The sequence below is a fragment of the Heterocephalus glaber genome, unplaced genomic scaffold (genome assembly GCF_053883595.1).
Source record: "Heterocephalus glaber isolate CG9 unplaced genomic scaffold, H.glaber_assembly_v1.0 deba00001600, whole genome shotgun sequence".
NCBI lineage: Eukaryota > Metazoa > Chordata > Mammalia > Rodentia > Bathyergidae > Heterocephalus > Heterocephalus glaber.
In genome coordinates, this window is record NW_028258372.1 from 44,689,056 (window position 1) to 44,708,086 (window position 19,031).

At 47.8% G+C, this 19,031-nt stretch overlaps 3 protein-coding genes across 5 annotated transcripts in view; 2 read left to right on the forward strand and 1 right to left on the reverse strand.

The window, feature by feature from the left end:
* Positions 1 to 19,031, reverse strand: part of CUNH1orf74 (chromosome unknown C1orf74 homolog) — a 109,607-nt gene that overhangs the window by 2,672 nt on the left and 87,904 nt on the right. The gene's annotated exons all lie outside the window — the stretch shown is intronic.
* G0s2 (G0/G1 switch 2) lies at positions 218 to 2,592 on the forward strand. The gene is made up of 2 exons (XM_004862269.3): positions 218 to 345; positions 448 to 2,592. The coding sequence occupies exon 2, from the start codon at positions 469 to 471 to the stop codon at positions 853 to 855; it is 387 nt and encodes a 128-aa protein (XP_004862326.1). The 5' UTR covers positions 218 to 345; positions 448 to 468; the 3' UTR covers positions 856 to 2,592.
* Positions 15,619 to 19,031, forward strand: part of Hsd11b1 (hydroxysteroid 11-beta dehydrogenase 1) — a 42,766-nt gene continuing 39,353 nt past the window's right edge. Inside the window, exon 1 of the mRNA XM_013078579.2 lies at positions 15,619 to 15,766. Within this exon, the coding sequence (XP_012934033.2) occupies positions 15,646 to 15,766 (121 nt within the window). The 5' untranslated portion in view covers positions 15,619 to 15,645. The remainder of the gene's footprint in view (positions 15,767 to 19,031) is intronic.

Genomic DNA, 19,031 nt, shown 5'->3' on the forward strand with positions numbered 1-19,031 from the left:
CCCCTCTCGAGCTGCCCAGGACTAGAGAAACCGTGCACCCCGACAGCCCTAGCGACTCGGCGCCTCCCGGTGACCCCGGCCCGGCGGCTTCTCGGCTCACAAGGCCGGGCGTGCGCCGCTCCCGCTCCTGGCCCGCCAGGTGCCTCGGCTCAGCCGCGCCGCCCCTTCCTCCCCCTCCCGGCTCCTCTCGGTCTCCGCCTGGCGGCGCCAGGAGGCGGGTCTCGGGCGAGAGATAAAGGCGGGCGCGGGCGCCGGGCTCCATCTGTCTGGAGAGCAGCCGCGAGAAGGCGAGGAGGAGGCGCCAGGAGCCCGCAGGCCTGCCGCAGCCGCTGAGCTGAGGCCCAGGTGAGCACTGCGGGCGCCACGCCGACGCTGCCCCGCCGACGCTGCCCGGCCCGGTCCGCGGGGTGCGGCCCTGACGTCCCGCCCCGCCCCGCCTCGCTGCAGGTCCGCGACGACGCCGCCGCGATGGACGCGGTCCACGCGCTCCTCCCCCTGGCCCGTGACCTGGCGGCGCAGAAGCCCACGGGCAGGCAGGTGAAGCTGTACGCGTTGGGCGGCCTGCTGGCCCTCGTTGGCGCGGTACTCGGCCTGCTGGAGACCGTGTGCGGCCCCTTTGCGGCCGCCAGCCGCCTGCGGGACCAGGAGGCCGCGGTGGCCGAGCTGCGCGCCGCACGGGAGAGCCAGGCGCCGCGCACGCAGGCCGCGCGGGACGAGGCCCGGGGGCCCGAGCTGTGCGGCCGCGCGCCCTCCCCCGCCTCGAGCCCCCCGGGGCCGGGCTTCGGGGCGCGGGGCGCGGGCCTGCGGCGGGAGGACCCGAGCCACGCGCTGCTGTCCGCGGGGGCCTGCAGCTGACCTGCCTCACGGACCCCCGGGAGCCGCTGGGACTGAGTTTTGCTGCTGGGCGGCGCTGCCGGCCACGATGTGTGCAAAACGTGCCTCCAGGAACTGACCCTCTGTCACTGTGCAGGAGGGAGGAAGCCAGCTTTTTATACTGTTACAGTGATCACCATTTTGCACTTTGAAATAAAAAGCATTTTATACGATACGCCCTGCGGGGAGGGTGGTGGGTGGCGACGCCTCCCGGCCGGCGGCGCGCTAAGCCTGCACTTGGCTCACGCCAGGGGGCGCTGGTGCTGCTGATACACGCTCACAAATTTACTGAAGACGCCTTTTCCTTCGTGTTAGCGATGGGAAGACTGAAATTCCGACTTGTCCTCCAGACTTGGCGTCTTAAGATCCTAAGGTACATCAGGTTCTGACCTAGAATTAGAGAACGGGCAGTAAGGGGCGAACTCCAGCGCCCAGAGAGAAAAGGCTGTCACTCACAGCTGCGTGCTGCAGGTTTCCTCCGTGGCTGACACCTCGCTTCTTAGCTTTTTTAGTGAGACAGAAAGAGAGAAGAAAGGGAAGGAAGAAGAGAAAGAAAACCTAGCTGCTCCATTGGGTAAGAGGCAAGCTCCCCAAACGCCTAATCAGATAAGTTCGTCCCTTCCCAGCCTTCCTCCCCGGAACCAAACTCTGAAGTTCTAGGCTACAAAGAGAAGCAGCAGCTCATTGCAGAGCACTAGGTAGGGATCAGGGACCAGGGGCACGGCTGAAACCGCCCCCCCCCCCCCCAAGCCGGAAGAGCTTCGCTCCGGAGCGGCAGCCTTAGATCCGACTCCACAACCACCAAGCGAACGCCACCACGCACTCCTGCAGTCCCTGGCCCGAGCAGACATCCGCTCTCACTAAAATCTTCCTTTCCCAAGGAAAGACCACCAGGAACGTGGTGAGGTTAATCCAAGAAAAAAGCATTCGGAATTTTCAAAGAAAATAGTGTCGTTGACACTACTGTTCTTCCCATTTGCAAAAGAGAACTTTGGCCCTAGATTAAGGCAGAGCCTGATCTTAATGCCCAAAACCTCCCGAGCACAGGTGCCTTCCCGAACGCCTCCCCCTCTAGTGTCCAGCACTCCCCTCCACCGCCTCATCGCCTGTCTCTCACCCTGCGCTCCCCCAGTGCGTCTGCCCCAAACCAACCCACTGCCAGACCGTCCGGCTGTGGTACCTTTCTTCTTGCTGTCCCTCCACCCCAAAGCGGCAGGCACTAACCTCCCACACCAGGTTTTGGTGCCACTGTGCCTGCTGGCTTCTCAGGCTGCCCACCAGGGCCCCTGTGCCTTCGTGTTGCCTTCTCCAGGAGAAGCAGAATATATTCTGCCCATCAAACCCTGTATCAAATGATGCGCTCTAACTTTTAACTGTGTGTAAGGTATAGGGATTGAATCCAGGGCCTTCACTCTGCTGCACCCCAGCCCCTTTTTATTTGTTTTTGAGGCAGGGTCTCATTAGGTTGCTAAGTTGCCTAGGCTGGATTCAAACTTGGTCATCCACTTGCCTCGACCTCCCAGATGGCTGATGTGCTCCGATTTTTGGTGTAAAAGGTACAGCCTATATTTGGAGTATTTGCCTATGCATAAAAATATAGATGCCTACATACAGAGGAGATAGATGATACCTGTTTGGAAGGTAATGTCCTATGCCTTCCCTGGTTCAAAGTACACAGCCCTATCATGTTTGAGCTATTAAAATGTCCTCTGTCCTCAATGCTCTCCTCATTTATCTGAATTCTTACCGGCCACATAGTCTGGGTTTCACACTGAATCACTCAGGAGCAGACATCTCTCCCCAGTTGTTTTGGGGGGCCAGTAATGCCTCTCTTGGTATAATCTTTCTGGGGTCAAAGTACTCATAGAAACCATCAAGTTATAGGCAAACAGGTTTTTAATACATATTTGATTGTTTAATCAGTTGATTTATTAAATTGGAGTGCAGGCTGTCCGCAGGAAGGGGAGCAGCTCGCCCCCATAGGGAAGTCTGGCCATGCCCGGAGACATGTTTGCTTGTCTGGTGGGAGGCAGCTCTACTGCTGGTATCTAGGGGCCAGAATCCAGGGATGCTGTTAAACATGACACAGGACAGCCAACTACAACAAAGAATTCTCCAGTCCAAATCTCAATAGGACCAAGCGTGAGAAACTCTCAGAGGAAAGGAAGGGAAAAAATTTGCCTGACAGAATCCAAGTAAATGCTTTGTGGTAGTCTCACAAGCCTATGTCTGTGTCAGACATGAGCCTAACACAGAGACAAAAGCTGTCACTGGTCCTATTCTACTTGACAATTTTATCAGCAACCCAGGAGAGGTGACAGGTATTTTATGAGTTCTGTTGGTGACATACAGCTGAAATACCAGAGACAAGATTCAAAATAACTCTACAAGCTGGAACCATATACCATTGCAAACTGACGGAAACCAAATAGAGGAGAGAATACAGTGTAGAATTTAAGTCCAAAAGAATTAACTGCATGACCAATCAAAGAACTAGAAAGGCTTATTTTAGCAGCAGATCAGCTGAAAAAGACCTCAGGGTTATCAATGATTACAAGCTCAATAAAAGCCAACAAGGGCTTGTGATTGGGCTGCTAAAACCAAATAATGTCTCCACAGTACAAGTATAATATCCAGAAAAAGAGAACAGTGAGAAGGTGGCTTTGTTATATGTTGCACTCTGTCAGTTTAGAAAACAAAGAAGTTAAGTCAGACTGCCTGGACTCGCTTGGGTTTGGCTCCTGGCTTTCCTATTTGCTAGCTCTAACAACTTAGAGAAGTTACTTCAACTCTGCTCCAAGTTACCTATAAAGGAGTACAGAATGGATGCGATAATGCACACAAAGTTTTTAGAGCAGTACCTAGAAAATAGTAGTTGAAGATATAAATATAATAGTTATGGAACTTTTCTATCAAAGATATGACTATTATGGCCAGGGATTTAGCTCAGCGGTTTCACCACCTGCCTCAAAAGCGCAAGGACCGGAGTTCGATCCCTGGTACCAAAAAAAAAAGAGATATGACTATTATGTTTTAAGACTATTTCTTGCTGAGCATAGTGGCACAGGTCTGTAATCCCAGTTATTTGGGAGGCTGAGGCACAAAGATTGCAAGTTCAGGACCAGCCTGGGCTCCATCACACACACACACACACACACACACACACACACACACACACTGCATTTCTTGATTTAAGTTTACCTCACTAATCCTTTTGCCTCATAAAATACCTTAATGGAGTGGGCAAAACGAATAGCTCTCAAACTGGATCATAGTGAGACACCTATTATTGCTCTTCACAAAACACCACAAAACTCTGATCTACTCAAGAAATAACTATGTTACCTTGTGCTGAATCAGACACCATCTTACACTGCATTCTAATGAAGACAAACAGTGGGTATCAACTGAGAATACTAAAAAGTTCCCACATACTTAGGAGAAGTTTGATTGTTCTGCAGTCATCATCAAAACCAACTGCTTCATCAACAGCAGCCACTTTCTTAAGCTTTTACGAGCTAAGCGACAGGTGCTCTCTTCTGAGAGTCAGCCCGTCAGGAAGGGACTTACCCTGTTAAATACTTCTCAGAATGACAACAAATCCACTCATAACCATGCTTCTAAGGGTGATGTCAGCCCTGCTCCACCTGGGAAAGTATACAGTCCCTGACCTCCGTGCTTCCCAGACCCCTACACTGCATAAGGCCTGCCTGTCATCCCGGCTGAGCAGCAAGTTCACCCTCACTGTGATGAGCAATAAGGTCACCTTTTCATTTTATTTAACACATTAAGGGATGATCTCATCCTTCTTTACAATTCTGGAGGCTCCACTGTGATTTTTTTTCAATGCTAGGATTTAACCCAGGAGCACTGAGCAACATACCCAGACGTTTGTTCGTTTTTGTTAGTCTGTTGAAAGATCTTTGCTTGGCAGTACTCCAGGGGACCCTTGAACCAAGAGGTACACTTTTGGGCTCCTTATGCCATACGTCTGATTTTCTTCAGATCTGCTGGGTAAGCAAGCTCAACACTAATGTAAGCTCTAACTATGTCACTGATTTCTCATTGCTCCTATGATTTGTAACCAAGCAGATCTATGTAAAAGATCGTCTGACCCAGTTTCTGTATACTTTAGTGTATGGGCCCACTTTCTGGTAAACAGTTAACACCCAGACCTTTGGGTGCGGTTGTTAGGCACTGTGGGAGCCACTCCGCTGAGTAATTAGACATAGGCCTTTGCATAAGAACATTTGACATGTTCAGTGGGCAGTACGTCATTGTTGAGTTCAATGTAGGCCTTTGTGTAAGTTCAATAGACCTTTTGTTTTGGAGCCGTACCATTTGATTCATATTTTTGCTATTAAACAGTGTATTCCCCTGCTGCTCAAATTATTTTTGCTTTTATTTATCTACATGGCGTTCCATGTTCTGGCTTTGTTCTGGATTATTTTATTTCTGATATAAGATTAAGGGAGCATTCTATAGGCAATGAATGAAGCTATAGACCCAAGAGGTCACCAGTGTAACCTAACCAGTCCTTAGAGATAACAGTGAGAGGTCCAGTAGATCAATTCAGGAAAAGGGAAGTGGTTAAGCTGGGTCCCCTACAGAACCTTCACAAGAGTACTCTTGATTTGTGGATGTTATGATGTCACCTTTAGTCTGTATTCCAGAGTGAGGAATTCCTATATCCCAGAGTCATTGACTGCATAGCCCCTTTCTACCCTTTGCTCTCCTGTTCTTGGTTTCTTCTATGTCAAAACTACAGCCTCCCCAGGAAGAGGTCCTGGTTCCAATATAAAGTTGTGATGTGGTCCTAACTCTTCCAGTTACTTTGATAAAGAGCAAAAAATATGACTCAATAGCAGTGGCCATCGTGCATAACTTCCAACATGTCAAAATCAACAAATTAATACATTTAAAGGGAATTCTGGACTCATTAAGGGAAAATCAGCCCCCCACAGAGTCAAGAGTTAGCTTCTTTCATTGGTATGTGAGGCTTCAAAGCAAACTGCTAACTTAGACTGGTCTCCCTCCAAGACCATGATGCCTGCTGAGACCCACGCTCCACTCAGCTTAACCTGAACTTCTATCTGAGCCACCCTCAGGTTTCAGAGTTTTCATTGCAAACTTGCTAAGCCAGAAGGCAGCCCTAAGAAACTTGGGTTTAGATGCTGGTCTAGAGCAATATTGAGAGTTATCATTAAAGATGTCCCTAAACTGTAGATGCCAGAGAGAGATCTGCTGCACAGTTCGGATTGTACTGGACCCCATGTTGCACTACATAACGACATTCAGTCGCTGAGGGACCACACAGACAGTGGCAGGTCCAGAAGATTATAATAAAGCTGGAAAATCCCTACTGGGATGCGAAACCATTCTTATGCTGTACATTACTCCTGTGTTTGTGGCGACTATTGAGCTACCAGTCTTACAAGAGTACAACACATTCAATTATGTATGGCACATAATACTATACTTCTACTATTCTACAGTGTATGCCTTCTACTTATTTAAAAATGTTTACCATTGAAACAGTGTGCCACATCAGACCAGGAGCAGCCTCATGCATCTCACGCTGACCAGGTCTCAGCTGCATCAACAGATTCTGTTCAGTGATTGCCCTATCAGTGATGGCAAAACGTTGAGACCAAGTGCCCAAACTGCAGCCCCAAACCCACTTCTTTACTGCAAAGGGTCAACACTGCAATTAACCCCGAATACTGACGAACAACTCATACAACTTGTGATGCCATGGCAGAGAGGGTCTGCGTGCTTGCTGCGGCACATATGCCGTAGGTTCGCCACCACAGGTAGACCTGTGTAGGTTCCCACCACGAGGTTCACAGGAAGAAAGAACGGCCTAATGATGCATCTCTCAGAAGGTGTCCCCATTGTTAAGCAATGCAGGACTGTACCACGGTCCTGTTCTGGACGACAATCAGAGTCGACTGGTTTGGTAATTCATTAGCTCGTCACCAGGGAGACAGACGTTATAAACAGCGGCATAAGAGGGAAAAGATTTAGGGTGAGGTGCATAGCTCATTGGTGGAACACACGCATTTCCCAGGGAAAGATAGGAAGGCTGAAGAAGGCAGGAGGAATGGAGGGAGGGAGGGAAGAATTTCAGTGACTCAGTTGTGAGGCCTCAGGTGAGGCAGGTGCACACGGCTGAGGTCTTAGCTATTTGGGAAGCTGAGCCAGGAGGACCACTCGAGCCTAAGAGTTTGAGACCTACCCCGGCAACGTGGTGAGAATCTGGCTTTAAAAACTAATAAATAAATAAAGGAAAACCTTGGTTGTATTAAATGAAGAATAAATACCTTAAGAGGACAAGAAAAAATAGAAAATACGGTACGAAAAGCAATTCCAGAAACCCCTCTTCCCAAGGACCCTACTCTCATTCCAACATGGTCTGTCCTCTCCAGAGCTCCTGTGGAAACTTGGCCGCTATCACGGCGGCAGGGAGGTGGGTTCCAGAGGCGGTGAGGGCCCTGGAGACAGGGGAAGCTCTTTCGGGACTAGGTCGGTTACCGGTTACTGGAGCCGGGCCTTACAGAGCAGGGCTGCCCTCCTGTTTGCCTCTCAAACAGTTACACTGGACAAAGATTAAAAATTTTAACCTAAATAAAACTGAAAATAAACTTCAGGAAACTTTCAAAAATATTCTGGAGTAAACCCAACAGTTCAAGTACACCAATCCTTGCCCCTTTCTTCCATGTTTTTTTTCTATTTTCTAATGGGCCAAAATATGAAGTAGGAGATTTAATGTGAAAAAATTGAAATGTGAACCTAATAGCCAATATGTGCATAGACGTTTTCACCCAGCTTTAGAGATTAAGTTGGCTAGAAATAAATGGAATTTATGGTTCTCTAGGTAAAATAACTGGCCCCTGAAATTAAAATATGAGAAAAAAATCTTCCTAACCTCTAAGAATTGGGAGGTAGAGATGTTACAAACAGAAGAATCACTGGAAGAGCCCATGCCCATATTGGCTGAGTAACAGCAGGGTGACTACTCACAACCTGTCCTATGGCGCTTCTCCAAAGGAGATATTAGCACCCAACAATTCCAGCCCTTCCCCTAAAGTTGTGACCTCAAATCTGCCGGTCCCGTGTGCAGTCACGTTAATGAAACTCTCCCCAAGGACAGAGCTATGTTGAGTGGGTCTTCCTATGCTACCCCTAGCCTTAGCCCAGTGCCTGTAACAGCACACATGCTCATAAACATTTGTGGAATTCAAGCCTCGGGGTTGGGATGTGTTCTTCCATCCTTGACTAATGTGAGTAGGGGTCTCACTTCTGTCCCTACTTATGGAGTTCCTACCCCATATGGGTCCCGCTGCAAACTCCTGTCTCCCCTCTGCCACCCCCCTGCTGCTGGGATCACCACAATGGTTTGAAAGTCGCATCTGAGGAATTTATAACTGAGCAATGTGGACACGCAGGCCTCACTGCCTGCACTGAATCACTAGCGTTGCTCCTGGTGGGGAAGGAAAATCTGCCCAAATTCAGTTCTTGTTTCAGTGACTTCCTCTGAGGCCAAGGCAGGAACCTGAGAATGAGCACATGGTAGGTAAGGCCCTGCCTACTGTGCGTCCCCACACGAGCTGCTGACCACAGTAGGGGTAAGTCTCTGGGACAAACAGGAGCCCTCCGGTCTCCCCATCCTCAGCTGCCAGGGACTCCCCTGTCCTTTGGGGAGCTGTGAGTCCTGGTGCCAGGCCCGCCCTCTCCTGCTGCCCTCAGGGCTCCCTCTGCAGGTGCATCCTGGCTGCCAGCTCCATCCCAGCATGAGGGCCCCCTTCGTCCTTGGCCTGGGTTTCACCTTCTTGTATCAGGTGGCAAACGAGCTGGTTTCAGTCCCAAAATCAGGTCTTCTGACTCCTCTCAGAAAACAACCAACTTCTGAGCAGGAAATCCTGCCCCTCCCCAAAGAGTGGGAAACTGGAAGGGAAGAGAGAGGTGAAACAAGGAAAGGCAGAAGAGGAGGGAGAGAGAGAAGAGAAGCAAAAGGGAAAAGGAGATCCATAAAAAGAAGTCAAGCTTGTTAGAAACCTCAAGGTAAGACTTTTTCAAACTCACAGTGTATATAATAATGTCACCTTTTGTGCCAGGGCCTAACATATAATAGGTCTTCAAAAAAACGCACTATTAAAATAATAACTCTATTGAAATGAGCAGGGCTGAGCTGAAAAGAAATTTCAATATCAAACACTAGTCAAAAAGCAAGAAGAAATGCCCCACACGCTTTCAAGTGTGCAGGAGGCAAGATGTGCTAAGACACAGATGGAACCAGATGTCTGTTACTGGCACTGAGAATATTCTGATCATTTTGGGACAGAAAGTTAAGTTGGAACAGAAAAGTGGCAAAGATAGTGTTAAAAAAAAAGTCTGCATGTTCTTTTAGAATCATATAGAAACTGCAGTTTGTAAGCATTTTTAAAATTGGCTTTAAAACAATGACAGACACAAATACTATGCTGTATGTGGGGAATTGCTAAAAGCACTGACATCTGCATGTTGCATCCAATCATTGGCTGATTTAATATTATTAATAATGAGATGTAAAGCTTTGAGGAAGTCTTGTTTTATCTCAAAGTCTTGTTCTATGGGCCAAGGGAGGCCAAAATTCATCAATCAAAATTCTTCCTGTGCTATTCACCGATCCTTAACACCCCACCCCACCCCAGTCCAGCCTGGCTGTCAGGGTCCTGCCCTTCTTACCTTAAAAGGTTCTGTTCAGGGAGAATTCCAAGGCAGTTCCTTCAGGTCAGGGACTGGAGAGCCTCTGACAGGAGGAGGAAATGCCATTCCCCACCTTCAACGCTTACCCAAACCCTCACTTGCCACCCATAGACATATCGTCCAGAGGGCTGTGGTTTTCTGATCCAATCACTTGCAGGGATTAAAATAGCTAGACTCATACTTAGAAAACATCTACAGATGATGATGATGATGATGTGTTTTCAAAATAGTGCACTTTTAAGAGTTCTATTTCCCCAACTTGTCCAAAAGAGCTTAACAATGTCAGAGGGATGCCCTTGAAGTGGCTTTTTGTTTGTTTGTGTTTAGTGCCAGTATTTGTCTTGGGGGGTGGCCTGAGTTAACAGGAGCTGGAAGCTGAAAGAAGGTGGAAGAAGTAAGCAGAGTTACAATAATCTCATTTCTGCATGCTTGCCAAGTTTTTAACGGATGATATGAAAACAAAATCCAGAAATCCTATCTCTTTCTTAATATTCATTAAGCTAACAGCTCCCTGCATCTAATTTCTAAGCTGGAACAAATTTTGACTTTGCTTTTTTTTTTTTTGGTTCTGGGGATTGAGCTCAGGTCCCTCCGCTTGCGAGGCAGGGGCGGAACCACTGAGCTCCGTCCCCGGCCCAAGCTGGGACAAATTTTAAAGATCTAATTCCTCTTGTTGCCAGGTAAGGGAATTGAAGCCAAGACACGGGGAGGGTCTTGCCCCAGGTCACATACGTGCTAGTGCTGGAGGAGAGACTGGACTCAGCTTTCTTCATCCTGAGTCTTTGCAAGAAAGCACCCAAACTTCATAGGAAGGTGAAGAGAGCTCATAAATACTGCAGCAGATGATGAGATGGGGTATTCAGTTAAAAGATGCTCGAGTAATCTTTGCCTGGCAACCAGAAGAAAAAGATTTTCCTGGTAGTTGAATTTCCCAGAGTCTGTTTTATACCTGTTAGGACAATAAGGAATAGAATTTAAGGCAGGTTTATCCTGAGAGAACTAGAATCAATCTTTCTTTCTTTCTTCTTTCTTTTTCTTTCTTTCTTTCTTCTTTCTTTCTTTTTTTTTGGTACCAGGGATCAAACTTGGGTCCTTGTGCTTGCAAGGCAGGCGGTGGAACCATTGAGCTAAATCCCCAGCCCCTCTTCTTTCTTTCTTTCTTTCTTTCTTCTTTCTTCTTTTTCTTTCTTCTTTCTTTCTTTCTTTCTTTCTTTCTTCTTCCTTTCTTTCTGTACTGGGGATTGAATCCAAAGGCTTTTGCACTACGATACAGGCCCTTTTCTTTTAAGACAGAGTCTCGCTAAGTTGCTAAGTTGCCCACCACGCTGGACTCAAACTTGTGATCCTCCTGCCTTAGCCTCCGGGTGCTGCCATTACAGACATATGTAACACACCCACCCAACACCTGGGATAGTCACTGACCCAGCATTTTACACATCTCTTTCCATAATCTTCATTATTATCTAATACTTTTTAAAGTTTGCTCAAATTTATGGCTGGATCGGATCGGATATTAATATTTTTGGGTCTCATGCCCTGGACCAACCTGGATATTACAGCTGAGGGACTGTCACTAGACTTTATTCTTCCCAACATGGACCCTTGCTCTAACCGCTTCAATCTGAGGTCCCTCTGGCACATCACGCCATTCTAGGCTCCTTGTGCAAATATTTGACATTCTCTCTGCTTGGGATGCCTTGTCCCCATCTCCTCTCGAAAGTCACACTTAGTCCTCGAAACTTAGCTCCAGGGACACCTCCTCCAGAAGCTTTTCTTGTCACTCCGGCCCAATCCGGGGGCCCCACTCTGTACTTCTGTCGTGTTCCATGTGCACACTACCGTGCTGCCCTGAGCTCTGGCCTACTGGCCTACTTGTTTTGTATTTGACTGCAGTCTCTTAAAAAGCAAGCACTGCATGTCACTGCACACTTTATGATCCCAGCACCCAGCACAGTTTCAGCACTCAATAAATGTTTTATGAACGTGAATGAAGGAAAAGTAAAATATTTCCTTCTTTTCTTTCATTAAAATCATTAAATAATCTCTCATTTCCATGCTCTTGACTCTTGGGCAACTTCAGGGGAAATGGCAGATGTCACTGTTATAAACTCTCCCTCCATTCCGGACTGATAGGCCACCCAAGAAACAGCTCACCGGGGTTAAACAGCCCTCTGAGCAAACATGTCAATTTCTGCTTCCCTACAAAACGCACTGACTGCAGTCGAAGGTGTGCATGGCATCCTCGGCAAGGACAAGAGGGGGGACGCGTGCACTAAGGCACCAGCAGCAGACAAGTGGCGACTGTTTCCGAAGATGGGAAACTAATGAAAGGCGCTATGGGACTCAGCGAACCTAAGGCTGCTGAAGCCCAACTGCTCTTGAAGGGAAGTTGACAAGAAGCCAGGAGCCTGAGAGCCTGGGGACTGGAGCATCCAGAACCCCGAACTCAGAGGAAGAGGGGAGCAAAAATAGCAGGAGACACCGCACTCCACAGCTACGCTACCTGGAAAAGGAAACTATGCAGAGGGCGGGGTCAGGCACAACTAGAAAGAGTGGGATTAGAGGAAGCCTCTGTCCTGGAAGAAGAGATTCCCAGCCCTTTCCTGGCCCAGCTCTCAGAACAAGAATACTCTGCCTAGGGCCGGGGATTTGGCTCAGTGGTTCTGTCCCCTGCTTCACAACCGCAAGGACCCAAGTTCGATCCCCGGTACCAAGAATAAAAAAAAAAAACCCAAACCAAAAAGAATACTCTGCCTCATACACCTCTGCACCCAGCCTGTTCTGACCCACTGTAGGCAGAAAAATCAAGGGGTCATCTCTGTAGAAAGACCCAGCCCAAGAGTAAAATGCCACAGACACTGCTACATGGGTGTCTCCAAGTGAAACTGGGTGGACTGCACCGGCCCAACAGCTGGCAAGCCCTGCCCTCACCTCCAAAGCTTCAGCAGCCAAGGGCTGGACTGCAGGACCACCAGACATGAGGCTGAAGGCCACAGATCGGCACTCAGAATCAGAAGAAGCCATCCACAGTCACAGCAACACCAGTAGCCCCCCAGGAACAACGGAAGACAGCACATCTTGCATTGGGATTCAGAAGCCCTTTGTAGGGCCGGGGATTTAGCTCAGTGGTTTCACCGCCTGCTGCCCAAGCGCAAGGACCTGAGTTCGATCCCCGTACAAAAAAAAAAGAAGCCCTTTGTAAAAAGTACAAATAGTATGAAAGAGCTCTTTAAAATAAAATACATGTGTGCATTTTAAAATTATAATGGAGCATTGGAAAAGAAAATGATGGAAATCCCCCAGAAAGTAGGACAAAAATGAAAAAAGATTTAAAATATGACAATAAAAGGATGAGAAATTTCAAAGATCAGCCCAGAAGCTCTGATATATTCTAGTAAGAATTCCAAAAAGAGAGCACAGAGAAAATGGAACGGAATCCATTAGCCAAAAAACATAATTTCTCCAAAAATTTTTTTAAAAAATATTTGAATTTCAATTTTTTAATTTTCATTTTAATTAGTATTTTTGTGGTACATACTGATTACATTAAGTGTGGCCAGTTGGTACAAGTATATAACACACCTGTGTTCTTTTTACATTCCCTTCCCCACTTCCCTCTCCCTCCTTCACATTTGCAGAAGACCTCTCTCTCTCTTTCTTACTGAATGGACCCAGTGAGTACCCAACACACAAACAACAATAGCAACAGCAAAAACTCTCAGCAAGCACGTTATTGAAAAAGGTTAGAACCCCAGGAATAAAAGATCTGAAAAGTTCTATACAGAAAAAAACAATTCGCAAACCAAATCCAAAACAACAATCGGACTTCTCAGTGTCAGCCCTGGAAGCTAGAAACTGAAAGGCAACGCAGCAGTATCTTCTAAATTTTTTGGGGGGTACCAGGGATCAAACTCAGGACCTTGAGCTTGTGAGGCAGGCAGCAGAACCACTGAGCTAAATCCCCAGCCCTATAACTTCTAAATTTGAGAGAAAATAATCTCCAATCTAGAAATCCTTCCCAGACCAAACAAACAAACAATCAAAGGGAAGGTAAAGTAAGGACAAGTAGACAGGGCTAACTGGAACTGTCACATTGGTTTTTATGTGGCTAGGGTCTAATGGAGTATAATGCCCACATAAAGATGTAAAAATGTGAAATATCACTCCTGTACGCAGGTCTCAAAAAAATTCCCTACCATTCATGAGGAAGTAAACAAAGGAGGAGAAAAATAGGAATTTTCAGATAATAGCAAAGGGTTGTCCTTACATCAAGAGCCTGCAAAACTACTAGTCGGGGTTGGAAGATCAGGAAGACAGCTCCACAGATGTCTCCAAAGGAAGAAAGGAAGGAAGGAAACTGATAGATTATCCAATTAATTTGACCTATTTGGGTTTATAGCTCTTGTCAGAGAGTTTGGAGAACTTGAACAGCTAAGAAAGCAAACAAATAAAAATGAGAAGATTATTAACTCCCACAGGAAAATAAAGACTAGAAGAAAAGATGCAATCATAATACATAATACAACTCTATATCATAATACAGCTATAAACAATGAATAACAATAATACGAATACTGATTTGTGACTTCATTAAAATTGGGATATTATAGTATTATGAACCTAGAAGAGGAATGAGTGTTTGCGTTGTAAAAAAAAAAAAAAAAAAAAAAATCCGATATTCCTTAGTAGGAAATCAGTGAATAACTTCTAAACCTGCACAATCAAGAAATAGCAATAAAAATATATTGCCTAAAAAAAGATGGAGTTGATTCAGGGGGGAATCAAGATTTAATAGTGATTGCCTCTGAGTGGAACCAGAACATGGGGAAGTAAAAAGCAAAAACTGCCCTTATTCAGGATAACACAACCGTTTCCCAGCCACTGTGTTGATGCCTAGAGCTCTGAGTCTCACTTGAGCTGTGAAGTGTTTACCTGGTCACCTAAGTGGACATCTCCAGTCTGCCCACCACAGGGTACTTCAGAGTCACCTGCAGTGTCAGGGAATTCCACAGCTGGGGAGTGGCTACAGTGGCAAAGAGAACCCAGACCCCACACAGGACTGTTCCCTGGGAGAAGGAGCCCAACCACAGAACACAGGCTGGGCAAACGGGGATTTACAGCTGAATTTACAGCAAGACGAAGACTGGCGAGTGGAAAATTACCAAAAGGAAAGAGACATGAAGGGCAAGGGAAGAGGGAAGATTCCGACCAGCAGGCTTCTCCCTGGAGAGCCCTGGAGCCGGCCCAGCAGGGCCAGACCCCGCCTGGGGCCAGGCAGTGCTGGTGAAGAACCTGATCCTCAAGGTGGAGAGGCAGATGGGGTGGGGGGTGGGGGGGCAGTTTCTTGCTAATTGACTGAGCAGGGTTCCTGCCTTGAGGGATTTTGTGAGGAAGAGCACAGACGCGGCTCTCGGAAGGTCCAAGAGCCTGACTACAATGGGGACAAGGAGAGAATCTTTGCAAAAATACAGACTTCTGGCTCTTGTCCTTTTTTTAGTACCGGGGATCGAACTCGGGACCTTGCGCTTGCAAGACAGGCGGCGGCACCACTGAGCTACATCCCCGGCCCTCTTGCCCTTGAAGACTTACTGTCCAGGCCTGGGACTGTAGGTCTGAGAATCTGCCGCTGTTCCCAGGGTGGTTCAGGGAGGGCTGGAAACCACCTGACTGGAGCAGAAGCTGTGGGTGGTAGGGTGGGTGAGGGAGCCATCCGTGACCCTGTTTTACGTGTGTGGCTGTTCCTAGGCATCTGTGCGTGTGTGTGAGTCTGTGTTTCCTTCTCCCTCTCTTTCAGTCTTTTATTTTAACCCGTAAATACCTCTGGGCTACTGGAAACACTGACAGAAATGAAGCCAGGCTGACTTCAAGCCCCTGCCTGCGCCGCATTCTCTTCCAGCCCCGGGGCGCCCTCTCCCGGCGGGAGTCTGTTAAAACGCCCAGCATCCTAAACCCAGAAATCGCACAGTTCCCTCCCTCCTGTGTCATCTTTCAGGGCTGAGGCCTGAAACCCCCGCCACACGGAAAATGGAAGATGAAACCTGGGAAAGACCCTCGTGCCTTCCACTTGTGAGTATGTGCAGATTAGGAGGGGCGCTTAGGCAGAAGAACAAACACGACGTCCACACGGCGGCCGGGCAGACGGAAGGTATAACTCCACCTCCTTTTCTCCACCCGCTCCCAGGATTTACGGGTAGACCGGAAGCCACGTTCATCTGCCTTCCAAAACTGGGAGGAGGGAAACAAACTGCCAAAAAGCTTCCTGAATTTGGAAGCAGAAGGCAAGGGCTCAATATCCACTATTTTCCTCCTTTGGCAGAAGCGGCCTCTTTTGCAGAGCCCCGCGCCGTGTCATTTGGATTCGCGCTGTGTAAATCACGTCCCTCCAGTGGCTCTGTCTTCACACTCCACTGGATCTTTCTCACAAGCCCAGAAAACGCTCAGCTTCGGTGTCTGGCAGAGAGCAAAGGCTCAGAAACATCTGAGCGAAAGCTAACTCCTGCCTCCCCCAAATCACAACTGCCCTTCGGACGTGTGCGCCCCCAGCCCCTCGGGGGTGCCCCACCCCACGCTCACACCGGACGTGGGCAGTATTTCCGTGTTCGCCTCCCTGTACACTCACGGCCTTCCTTGTGCACTCTAACCCACAGCCCTGCAGTCTTAGCACCGGAGCTCCCTGGGGCCAGTCGCCTGCATTGCTCCCGCCCGCCCCCCTCAAGCTCTGCCCTCCCCCGCTCTCGCTCTCGCAGAGGCTTGTCCTCCTTGGGTTCCGTGTTTCCTGGGACCCTCCTGCGCCCAGCGCTCCCCACTCCCCTCCTGGCCCCTCCCCTGCCTGACTGGTAGAGTCAGTGTAACAGCCCCTCCTAGACTTCCCTCTGTCCCTGATGGTCTCACGTATTCCTACGGCTGCAGCTTTCACTTCTGTGACTTCATTCTTCTAAATCTGGATCTCCTAGGTCCTTCTGAGCTCCAGACACCTGGCAGAAACCTACAACTAGACGCGTCCAAACCACCTCGCCCACTCGTACTCCAAAAGTGCTGAGCACCACCATGCCCCGCACGTGCTAGCCCTGGAGATGCAGGCTCGGTGGGCAGCCCCTGCCCTCCCCAGCTGCTCTGATGGGAACCACCCAGGCTGGGAGCACAAAGTAAGGAGCACTGCAGTGAAAGCAGTGCCCAGTGTTGGGGAGCACTTTGCCTGGTCCAAGCGGGGAAGGGGTCTCTCCCCAAGTGTGACTGTGAAGAGAGCACAGGGAATAGGAGTGGGGAAGTTCCTGGGAAAGAATGGCAAAGACCGCGAAGAACTTTTAGGTTGAAATAGGCACTCTGGGCTTTCTCCTGAGAGCAGGAGGGGACCAGGGAAGGTGAGAAATGCACTGATCAGATGCAGTGTGAAGAGGAGGCTGAAGCCTCAGGCACTCCACGGTGTTAGCAGTGCCCGTGTCTCGAGTTCGAGTTCGGCAGTAGCCCCACAAGGCTCCTGTTGTATTCTTATGCTTCAGAAATTATGTATATTTTCCTATATTCTTTGGTTCATTCCAAACATATCATAACCTCTTTTAAAATAAATTGTTTTGAGCCAGGCATGGTGGCACATGCCTGTAATCCCAGCTCTCAGGAGGCTGAGGCAGAAGGATCGCCATGAGATCCAGGCCAGCCTGCGCTACAAAGCGAGATGCTGCTTCAAAAAACAAACAAAAAAAGGACAAATTGTTTGGAGGAGGCAAGATAAAGAGCTGAATGAGAAGCAGAACACAGGGGAGGCCTGAGCTAGGAGTCACAATAGCACAAGGAATTTGGAAATGGTTCTAGACGTGCTCAAGAGGTAGAGAGACCCCAGTGTTCTGGATTATTAATTGGGTGGATAAGGAAGTCACTGATTGGAACAGATTTCACTAAGGGCATGGTAAATAAAAATGACAAGGTCATTAGAGAACACCTTAGCAGTTCTTAAAAACTTAAACATAAGTTTACCACACAACCCAGCGGGGCCACCCCTGGGTACAGACCCAGGGGGAATAGAGCACATGTGTTCACAGAGACAGCAGCGGCATTGCTCAAGTGTCTGTGCCGTGAAAACACAGGAAAGGGTGATCTAGCGACACGTCAATCTACGGGTGCTGGGGGAGCCTGTAGTCCGTGTGCAACCGCCAGCTGCTCATCATCGAAAGTGCTGAAAGGGCTTTCACCATCGCTGGCCTATGCTTTGGCAATAAAAAGGAGAAAAATGGGCCGAGGATGTAGTTCAATGGGGCCACCGCCTGCCTCGAAAGCGCAAGGTTCTGAGTTCAATCCCTGGTACCAAAAAAAAAAAGGGAGAAAAATACTGAGCCATGCCACAATATGAATGAACTGCAAAACCTATGCGAAGTGAAAGAAGTCGAACACAAAAGATCACAGATTGTGTGGTTGTACTAGCAAGAGATGTCCAGAAAGCCAGGGCCATGGAGATAGGAAGTAGCTGGTTGACTATCTCAGGAAATCAAGAGGAACTGCAGGCGAGCACAAGAGACCTTTTTCTGGTGATGGGAATGTTCTAAAATGGGGCGGTGGTGATAGTATCCCCAAGTTGCAAGTAAATTAAAATCATTGGATTACACATTTAAAATGCATTGATTTTCTTTTTTATTGGGGGCATTTTAGATATACATAATGATCACATTCATCATAGAGAGTTTGCACCTGTCCATAATATATCTTCTTTCTTCTTTTTTCTCATTCCCCTCCCTTCCCTTCAACTCCTTCCTCTTATTTAAAAAGCTTTGTTTCTATTTTTTCCTTCCATTATTTTTCTTCTCCCTTCCTTCCTTCCCCCCTCCTCCCTCCCTTGTTCCCCTTCTCATTTGAATATTTTCTCCCCATTTCCCAATCTATTATACATTTTGGTCCTTATCGCCACTTTCAGTTTCTAACACCAGAGAAATAATCCAATATTTGAACATGGGTATCCGATTTATTTCATTTCAGAGTATGGTCTCAAACTGCATCCATTTAGCTGGAAATGTCTCCAGCTTATCCTTCTTCATGGCTGAGTAGTACTCCTTTGTATAAGAAAACCACATTCTTTATCTAGTCATTGGCTGATGGGCATTTGGGCTGTTTATAAGATTTAGCCATTACAAACTGTGCTGCTATAAACCTGGGTGTATACATATGGCTGTGGTGTGATGCTTTTACTTTTTTTGAGAAGATAGCAAGAAGGGGAATAGCTGGGTCAACTAGAACCTAATTTCAGTTTTTTTGAGGAATCTCCACACGAATTTCCACAGTGGGTACACCAGTCTACACTCCCAGAGAAGGGTTCCTCTTTCCCCACAACCCCACTGGCATTTGTTATTGGATCATTTCTTGATAGCAGCCATTCTTTCTGGAGTGAGATGGAATCTCACTGCATTTCTCCAATGATCAGTGAT